Source organism: Sander lucioperca, chromosome 8 (genome assembly GCF_008315115.2).
Source record: "Sander lucioperca isolate FBNREF2018 chromosome 8, SLUC_FBN_1.2, whole genome shotgun sequence".
Lineage (NCBI taxonomy): Eukaryota > Metazoa > Chordata > Actinopteri > Perciformes > Percidae > Sander > Sander lucioperca.
Genome location: NC_050180.1, coordinates 18,114,383 through 18,124,465, shown reverse-complemented (window position 1 = coordinate 18,124,465; position 10,083 = coordinate 18,114,383). Strand labels below are relative to the sequence as shown.

The window sequence follows — 10,083 nt, the reverse complement described above, 5'->3', positions numbered from 1 at the left end:
TACAGCAATACTGACATACTATGACCTCTCAGTAAAACAATTAAACAGCAACACAAAGCCTGCAAAATAACCACAAAAGTTAAATTAACACATCTCTAAAATAACAGAACATAATAACCTTCAAGGTAGATTAGACTGCAGTTTTAGCTAGATGTATTGTACATGTTAAACTGGCAACTGTGTATATCGACCCACATCCTATAGTATACAGTATATACTGTACACTTCTATATAAAGCCGAAACAGCAATTTGACAACCTCAACAAACAAAACAAAAAATTATAATAACCCACATATTCACAAAATATACAAAACCAGCTCAATGTCATTTTAATATGTTAGTTTAATTTGATAAACATAAAACATAATTCTACATCTAAACATAAATCAATGATAAATCTACATATACAGTTAAAGATTCTGGCTTCCTTCTTATCATCCTACATCCAATTCTGATGACCAATTTAAAGTCTTGGATTTTCACAATTTGTAATACAGTTCTCCCCATATGGTTTCAGTTGAGTTAATTTATTATGATTATATGATATTTATTATTATGAGTTTTCTCAAAATAAATTATGTGAATTAGTTAATTAAGGTAATACTATGAAATGCAACTTTATTTAGGATTATGCACCATGTTAGCAAAATATAATTATGGTTTTATAACTACATTTTGACACAAGAACCCAGTTGACATCTTACTTTAGTGGGGCAAATTTCCAAATAAACATAAGAAGTTAAATTACCAGTTACCACTGGATGTCCAGGGGAAGTTGCCCACTTTACCCAGTTGATAATCCATCTCTAGGAACATCTTTTTAGTTTAAGAGATCGCTTCAGATTTTACAATGTATAAAAAGTACATAAATTACTCACTTCACACTAGCTGTATCTAAAAAGGTTTATTTAAAACATACACATATCATCATGATACATCTCTATTCATGTTTGTAACAAAACATTAATGAAAATCACAATTATAAGTTGTTTTTTGTTGATTTAAAAGGTTCAGGAAGTCCACCGTGTCCAAGCAGCATACTTTTTTAATTGAAGTTACTGTCTAATAATTTTACTATGGATAAAATGTAAAAAAAAGAATGTATGCTTGTTGAAATGGTTAAACATTTACTTCACAAACAACAAAAGGATACTTTATTCCATCACTAGACAAATGCCACCATGTAATACAGTTAGAACTAATCACACACAAGCTTAATATAATTGCATATCATCTGCAATGTATAGCCTTGACGGAACAGCTTTTTTTCCCATGCATAAAAATCATATTTTTAGTTGCAAATACATACAGTGCATACAGAGTAAAAGTATATCCATTGAGTAAATTTCCAGTACTCACTATCAAATTTCACAACAATAACTATATTTTTGCAAGCCTAATGAACAGATGAAGGTACCCACTGTTTGTCTTCATTTTCACCGTTCTGGAAACATTCAGGAACAAGTTTTAAAAAAGATATAGAAATATTTCAGATGACTACGCTGGTGCCGCTACGGGAGCTTCTATCCTATGAGAGAAAAGTGACAGAGATGGAGTTAAGTTAAAGACAGAGATATGATGATTCAATAGAAGACCAAAAAGACAAAGAAGTACAAAAAAAGTGATGAAAAAGTCAAGGCTAAAAAGAAAAAGGTGGAAAGTAACAGACTGAAAGCTAACAGAGAAAAACTGTCATCAGTCTATTGGTTCAGAGTGTATGTCAGTATTTGGATCTTACAGAAAGGTGCTCGTAGTTCCCACGGCTGCGTCCAGGCTGGGTCTCAATGGAGAAGTAGCTGGGGGGATTCTCTGGCCAATTCTTCCCTTTACCACCTTTCCTTCTCCTGCTGTCTTCCTCCTCATCTGAGCTCCAGGATCCTTTGCGACGCTGAGGAGGGGAATAGCTCTTCTCCCTCCGAGATGCTCTGCTGTGCAGCTCCTCCATCAGGTCGTCACGACTACGAGTACGCGGCCTGGATCCACCTCCTCTACTCCCGGCCGAGCTTCCTCTCTCATTCCTCGAACTCCTGTGTGGCGCTCTTGCTCGCCTGTTCTCCCATTCGGAGTCATTGCTGTTATCACGCAAGATCCCCCGTCTGGGAGGAGAGGCATCTCTATAGCCACGACTGTCGCGGTGGTGACCTCCTCCAGACCGGTTTGTACTCCCACTGGACTGGCTGGATATTCTGGGCCCACCTCTGGCTGTGTCTCCACCTCCAGGCTCCCTGCGTGAGGAAAAGCTGGGTACACGCTGGATTATAGGAGGCAGGGTGATCACCCTTCTCTCCAGCCCTCTCACCCCCATCTCATCCAGGGCCGACAACATACTAGGGGGCCCCGGTGTGTAGGGAACGGCTTGAGGAGCCAGCTGAGGCTGAAGTTGAGGCTGCAATGGGAGCATATTTTGGTGAGCGTGTGGAGCCATTTGATGTGCTCCCACATCCAGTCCCCTCACCTGGTTCTCCAGGTAGTCCAACACCTGGCCGGTGCCGCGGTTGTTGCCGTGCACACTGCCGTTCACATGGTGTGGAGGAGGAGGAGGCGGCTGATGCTGCAGGGCCATGGGGGACAGCTGCATGGGAGCCATGGCATAGTTTTGTTTGGTGGGGTAGTCCAAGTATGAGCCTGAAACAAAAGTGACAAAGAGAGAAAGACATAAACAATCTTACTACTTGGCCACTTGGGGCCATCAGAAACAAGCTGTAATCACAACATTGATACATTTTCATCCTTCAAAGTTGATATGCTGTTTGCAAATAGTTTCATATTTACACATCCAGCAGATAGGGAGCAACATACAAATGATTCATTTTGAGTTGTTTTTGTGTCCAGCTGATGAATGTAAGTCCAATATTCATTATCTTTTAGCTCTGTTTTTGCTCTACACTCACTCCAGAAGGAAATATCTGGCTCCTTAGTTGCTAAATGCTCCACTATGTTCCCAGCTATTTTATTTTATTTTATATATGTTGTCTGCTGTTTTGCTTTTTTCCACTGAAAACAGCTGCCTGCTGCGGCTGAAAACGCTGTGAGTGGGGAGAGTGAACAGAACTGTAAATTTGCAGAAAGACACTTAAACCAATGAATGTGACCTTATCTGCATGTTGTAGGTAGGCAAAAAGTTACTTAATATTTTATTAGCAGTTAATATTCACCTAAAAAGTTGCTAAACTGAACATCAATCAAAGAAGAGGCAGTAAAGGACAGTGGTTTTTCTTTTAGTGAAGACTGAAATACAACAGTATGAAACTAAATGGGATTTTAAGTATGGTTAATGCTATAATAGCTTAATACAGCAATTTACACAGACTTTCTATTTATTTGTTGGACCATCGTTGAAATCATATTTCAACACAATGTGTTATTTTTATATTAAATATATAAAATACAGACATACAAGTACTGATCCCACTTTTGAAACTAAACCAAACAGAATGATGCTAAGAACGTTCAACAAAGCATTAAAGGGTTCTCTTTTGTGTGTACTTTTGTGTCACTCACCTGAGTATAGCATGGGGACGCCCTGGGAGGAGGCGTTGGAGCTAATGGGAGCGTAAATGGGTTGACCGTTCATCCAAGGAGCCATAGCCTTCTGAGCCTCTCGGATCATCCTGTGCTGCATCACAACTGAAATCAGAGCAAAGAGAGGGTCAAAGGTTTGAGTGACTCGGTATTGACTTAGCATACTTCGATACATAGGCTGGAACAAGTACAGAATCTGCAGGAGAAACACTTGGATAGCTGCATAAAGATTTGTGTAAAATAATCTGTAAAGTGTGATGTAGCTTTTGGCTTCATAAAAAGTACTGAATTGTCAATTCTGGGTAAAACAAATAATACAAAAACAAAAAAGCATCTTGTGTACCTTTCTCTGGGCAGCAGCATGTCTGTGGACAACACGGGCAGCGGACGTAGCAGCAGCACTTCTGTGGGCAGCACTGACAGCAACATATGCAGAAGAGCATGATGAGCAGGAGAGCACCGATGATGATTAACAGGACGGTCAGCCAGTCTGGAACAGGTAAGAAGACGCATGATTACAGATATTTCAATCTAGGAAAATTCTTTTTGGGCTCTACGTGACCTTAAGTACCAAAACCTTAACTGAGGAAACTCACTATACACGATGAGTTTGACTTCTTTATCCGAGTCGCCCGTCGTGTCACCGGCAGCGTCGATGGTGCAGAAATACACGCCGTTATCCCACCACATCACCTCACTGATGACCAGGTCAGCCTCTATTCACAGAACATGTCACATTACTTTAAACAACAAGATCAACTCTATCTTAGAGAAGCAACATAATAACATTAAAATGTAATATACTGATACTGAAATATCAACATTGTCATTATGATGAGATCAAACTTACTGTTTTGAATGGTAATTTTGCGCTCTCTATAGTCTGAACCCAGCATGGGCTCATTAGTGCCCCTCTTCTGGATCACTGTGCGGAGTGTTCGCTGGCTGTCCGGGCAGTCATTGGTGGGGTCCTGACCCAGCTGCAGAGAGGCCTGAAAGGCTTCAGAAACAGAGGAAAATACAATGAAATATGTTCAACTTGTTGCATTCTTTTAGATCGGTCTACCTCATACTACTCTAACCATCACAACTGTGGCAATAAAGTCCTTCAGATGAAAACTACAACAACCAGCTCTTCAGCAGGTTAATATAACTAGTGTCTCAATATGTGTGTATGTGTGTATGTGTGTATGTGTGTGTGTGTGTGTGTGTGTGTGTGTATTATTACAGCTTCAACGTTAGTATGTGCTTATAATAATGAACATATCTTTCCTTACTTATCTTGATATTACAAAATGCTGCTATTCTAATACCAATGCACAAGCCTTTTGCATGACCAATAGCTTTTTTTCTTTTTTTTTTCAAATGTAAGAATACATCCACACAAAAAGAAAATGAACATTGCTGTTTTGGTAACTCTTCTGAGCATGAACATTTGAAAAATATCAAGCCAAGAATGGTGTTCATTAAAACTAAACTAATCTGTAGTGCTCTAAAGAATGAGAGCTCACCGTCTCGCATGTGTTTCTGTACACCACAATTTTTTTCAAAGGTCTGGTTCAGCTACATCATTGCACATTAAAATCCGTGTCTCCTTCCAGCTGCAGTCTCACCTGTGGAGTAGTACTCCAGCACCGGATCTTTACAGAAGGACTTGTACCTCCAGGTGACCAGGACATCCTGAAGGTTCGCTGAAGTGGAGTAGTCACAGCGAATGATCACAGAGGCAAACAGAGTCGTACTCCTCTGCGTCTCTGGAACCATCACCTGGATGGACAGCAGTTCTGATAGAAGTAGGAAGAATAATGATACAATGTAAAATAACTGCACACATGACACAGTATTCAAATGTGACTTGTGTCACTTGTGTTTGTGTCACAGCTCTGCTCTTGAATGCTGGATTGATAAGAATCTGACCAAACTGGTTAACGGCTTACAACAGAAGTCCTTAAGTGTGCGTTTTGTTCTATATCATTAGAAGTAATAGCTGTCAATCATGATCAGAACTGTAGAGTTGGAGAAAACAAGATGATGACAGGCGACCTCTGCTTATTGAGAAAAGCATCGGTTAAGGTTCAGATCAAAGTTTAAACACGTTCTCTTTCAGTGGTCGTCCAGAACTCTGATAGAGATGCGTTTGTTTGTCAGTGACTGTCACTGACATGTGTTGGCATTTTCCCCCAGTTGATTTATGTCTGAAAATATATACAGCAATCGATGAGGGCTGCAACTAACAATTATTTTCATTATTGATTAATCTGACAGTTATGTTCTGAAATGTTTGACCCATTAAAATATCAGAAAAGAGTGAAAAACGTCCATCAATATTTCCCAGAGCTCAAGTTGACGTCTTCAAATTGCATGTTTTATCCGAACAGTCCCAAACTATCATACAGAACCAGTGAATTTCTGCTTTAAAAAGTACTAATCAATAGGGTGCCCTGGCAGCTCCCCTGGTTGAGTGTGCGCCCCATGTACCAAGGCTCAGTCCTTGCCCCAGCGGCCCAGGGTTCAATTCCAACCTGTGGCCCTTTGCTGCATGTCGTACCCCCTTTCCTGTCTACAGCTGTCCTATCAATTAAAAGCCAAAAATCCCCAACAAGTAATCTAAAAAAAAAGTACTAATCGATTATCTAGTGTCACCAATTAATCTTTTGTTGAACAACTAATCAAGTAAGCAAATTGTTTCTTCTCTAAGTCACAACATGATATCCTGACATCATGATCAGGTGTTCATTTATCCACTTGTAGCAGGTTGATTAATGGCTTTGCCTTTATTGATGTAGAATAAAACGAGGTCTGAGAATACAATATAAAACTGAACTATAAACTGCAAGTTTTCATAGTTTCGGACAAAACTAGGTATTTTTCCACACAAAAAACTATAAAATTGTTCCCACAGCTGTCCGAGCTTTATAGAAGTGTGCAAAAATATTTGGAAATACATTGTAAATCTCAAAGATGTGATTAGTATTCTGAGTCATAAACTAAAGTTGTGTTGTAGAACTGAGACCATTAGTCAATTAATTGAGTTTGTCGATTAAAAAACTTTCTAAGGAAAAATGCAAATTTGCAGGTTCCAGCCTCTCAAGTGTAAAATGTTATTGCTTTTCTTTGTCTTCTTCGATAGTCAATTGATTGTGTTTAGTTTTTTATTTTTTTAAGTTTTTTTTTATTTTAAAGACATCACTTTGCTCACTTTTAGACCAAACAATGAATTGATTAATCAAGAATTAAGAATACTATTTTCATTAGCAATTGTTCTATTTCTTATTTTTGCAATTAATTGATGAATAGTTTAGACTATAAAATGTCAGAAAAGAGTGGCCAAAATGACGTCTTCAAATTGCTTTAACAGTCCAAAACCCAAAGATATTAATTATAGAACTTCAATGATTAGTCGATTAATTGATAAATTGATCAACAGAATGAATATATTTGGGTTTCTGACTGTTGCATAAAACACCCTGGACAATCAATTCAATTATTTCTGATAGTTTACAGAACAAACGATTAATCCAGAAAATAATCTGCAGATTAATTGATAATAAAATAGTTGCAGCCCTTTTTCATTCCTACTAGAAAATAGAGCAGAAAAAACAAGCAATTATCACATTGAGAAGCTGGGACAAGATAATTTTTTACATTTTTGCTTGATAAAAGTGTATTCAGTCATCACAATTGCTGTTTTAACTTTCTGTAGATAATTGACTAATTATTTCAGTTTAACAGGAGATTAATCAACAATGAAACTGCTACTTTGATATCCTCTAAGAAGGTTTGAATTAAAAGTTATATTTAATATTGTCTTCTATAAAACGAGGATGTTTCCACTGTGTGAACTGTTTGGACGTTTTTATTTTGGAGACGAACAACGGTTAGTGTGCAGTCACGTGACAGCAGTCGGCCTTGTCCTGTTCACACCTGTCGATAATTAACTTGTACACATCAGTTAGTTTTGACTGTTTGGCTTCACCCTAAACTGCTATACACTGGAAAAACAGATGCTATACTTGAATGAAGTATTAGGCACACATCGTGTTTACTATAGCGCCTTTAAAGCCTCACCTGTTGGGAGGTGAGCCAGCAGAAGCGCCATCAGGATCATATTTCCCATCTCGTTGCTCCTCCGCGGAAGCTTCACCCTCAATCCCAGGCGACTCAAAATCCACCACAAATCCTGAATATTTGGATGAAAACGTTTTGTATCCGCTGCTCTGCATAGTAACTCTTCCTTACACCTAACACCACATGTTAGTGCGGCTGTGTTTACTCTCTGAGGTGAAAGACGATGTTTACAGCAGCATTGAGGAACAACTTTCCCACAGAGAGAGAGGCGGATCATCCCCCTCCCCCTCCCCCTCCAGCTTCAGGTGACATCATTGACCCCGCCCTCTCTGACAGGTGCAACATGGAGGAAACAAAAAGAGGAGCAGGACGAGCAAACAATTTGTGATCATTGAACATCACCTTTGTTTGAAGTAAAGGTGATTACCAATACATGCCTAAACTGTATTTTTCTTAGATGACTAATTATCTCAATATGAAACACTAGACTTACTTGATATTATACTCTTGAATTGAAGTCTCAAATTCGGTTGAAGAGAGCAATAGCAGAGCCGTGACAGAGAGTTTAAACTGAAAGACTGCCATTGAAATATATTCTGTCAACTTTGAACTAATGTAATAAATTAATAATACAAGAAAATGTGATTTTCATTGAAAAGCACGTCCAAATGCAATAATAGGCCTACCTAAAAACTATGTGTGTGACAAAAATAATAATCATGTGTCGCATACATTTCTTTATATCTGTGTTATTTTCTCCAAAGGAACTTTTTTCAGTACTATTGTCTTTTTCAGTGCCAATACAAGTTTAGGTTTTTATTTCAAAGCCAAATTGTTGTTTTCAATACCAAGAACTACAGATAGATAGATAGATGGATACTCCCATTATTTTAGGCAGTCTCTTTTATAGTTTTAAAAAGTATGACAAGGGTAAAAGCAAAAGTAACAATGGAAAAACAGACAACATTACTCATGTATTAATTAGTTATCTGCTGTGTTTTGGTGAGTTCAAAGCCTTTGATGAGTTTACATGGCAGATAAAAAGATTCTTTATGTAAATGTTGACATCCAGTTCATTAATCGTTGAATTAGCATGCACAATCTGCATACACTGAATGAAGTAGAAGCATGTCAGCTCGTCTTATTCATCAGTGGCAAACAGTCCAAGTGTAATGTTCACACTCGGGATGAGTCATATTGTGTTAGAGCTCTTTGTGCGAGGATGTTTATGTCACTTATTCAGGAGGTGGACCCCAGCCAGCTTTATTGACACAAAACAAGCCCGCCTGAGCTGAGCTCAAGTGCTGCTCTCAGCTCACTGAAGTGGGCTGGAAAATGCTGCGTGGATGAAAAGCTTTGCCATCACATCTGTGTCTGGCTCCACGCTGAACCTCGAGACAAGTTTTAAATTCCTTCCTTGTCAGTATTTGAGAGGACATACAGTACCTTTCATCCTCTGTGTCTTGGAATTCAGTGTGTACAAAACTTTGACAGTGTTATTTGCGGGCTGTGTAAGAAAACGTTACCAAATGTTCTGTTTTGTTTGTATCAACGTCTAGTCTCATTTTGCTTTATATAAACAGTGGTAACATGCTGGGACAGGACCAGAGGGGTAAATCTGATTGCCAGCCCCCCCCCAATAGTTGGCTTGTTCATGGATGGATTACTAAACAGGCCTACCGGATACAGGCCCAGTAGCACCTGGGCCAGCGCTTCTGTTTAAAGTAAGTTTTATCATTCCTTAATAGAAAGTCAATCAAGGAACTATCAAGAGACACAATAACAACTACATAGAGTCACAACACTAACACAAAGATGAGCAAAATGACTACAAACTACTATAAGGAATCGACTATAAAGACTCCAAAGAGTCACACAGTGACTACAAAGAGTCACAAAACGACCACAGAGTCACTAAACTTCTACAAAGAATTGCAAAATGACCACGCAGAATAACAAAATGACTACAAAGAGTCACAAAACAACCGCAGAGATGCAATATAGTAACATGTTTTTCTGTAAATGTTTTGGGATAATGATGTGCCATTGAATACTTTATACAAACATTTAAAGCTGCACACATGCTTTTCAAGATAAAGCGCGCTGAGTGTGTGTAGTTGGTTGTCAGTAAAGTGTTTGTTTAGTTGTGTATATTTGATAAGCTATGATAAAAACACAGGCTTTTATCCAAGATACAGTACACACTTTATCACACATATTGTAAAACACAATAACCACTCAAACATCAGATTCAACAGACAATAAGTATTTTATATAAAAATGAATCTTGTCAAAACTATTGAAATGCTGATAAATGCAAGCCCATAGACCAGTTTGTGTTATCTGTGGAAAGTGGGGAAGTGTTGAGAAAGAAATCACACAAAAAAACAAACACTGAATTTATGCTTACGAAAAATGACTTATTGACAAAGTTCCTATATAGACTTAACCAACCTACCATCAGTTACATGTACACATCAAATTCTGGGTTA

General features: G+C 38.3%; 1 protein-coding gene across 2 annotated transcripts; it reads right to left on the bottom strand.

Annotated features, from left to right (window-relative positions):
- Positions 1 to 890: 890 nt before the first annotated feature.
- On the bottom strand, positions 891 to 7,853 carry ildr1b (immunoglobulin-like domain containing receptor 1b). Of its 2 annotated transcripts, XM_031294793.1 has the most exons (9): positions 7,592 to 7,853; positions 5,137 to 5,307; positions 4,374 to 4,523; positions 4,120 to 4,239; positions 3,867 to 4,013; positions 3,503 to 3,628; positions 2,457 to 2,626; positions 1,740 to 2,387; positions 891 to 1,529 (listed from the first exon to the last, which is right to left on the bottom strand). In XM_031294793.1, the coding sequence occupies exons 1-9, from the start codon at positions 7,638 to 7,640 to the stop codon at positions 1,491 to 1,493; spliced, it is 1,620 nt and encodes a 539-aa protein (XP_031150653.1). In that variant the 5' UTR covers positions 7,641 to 7,853; the 3' UTR covers positions 891 to 1,490. The 2 variants fall into 2 exon arrangements, with proteins under 2 accessions (XP_031150653.1, XP_031150648.1); XM_031294788.1 differs by having other exon boundaries at positions 1,740 to 2,626.
- Positions 7,854 to 10,083: the final 2,230 nt, after the last annotated feature.

Excerpts from the sequence above, each read along its gene's own strand:
- ildr1b (XM_031294788.1), bottom strand. The coding sequence starts at position 7,640 with ATGGGAAATATGATCCTGATGGCGCTTCTGCTGGCTCACCTCCCAACA. Across the intron at positions 4,240-4,373 it reads CAAAATTACCATTCAAAACA|AGGCTGACCTGGTCATCAGT; the intron begins GTAAGTTTGATC and ends TTCTGTGAATAG. Across the intron at positions 3,629-3,866 it reads ATGCTGCTGCCCAGAGAAAG|TTGTGATGCAGCACAGGATG; the intron begins GTACACAAGATG and ends CTCTGATTTCAG.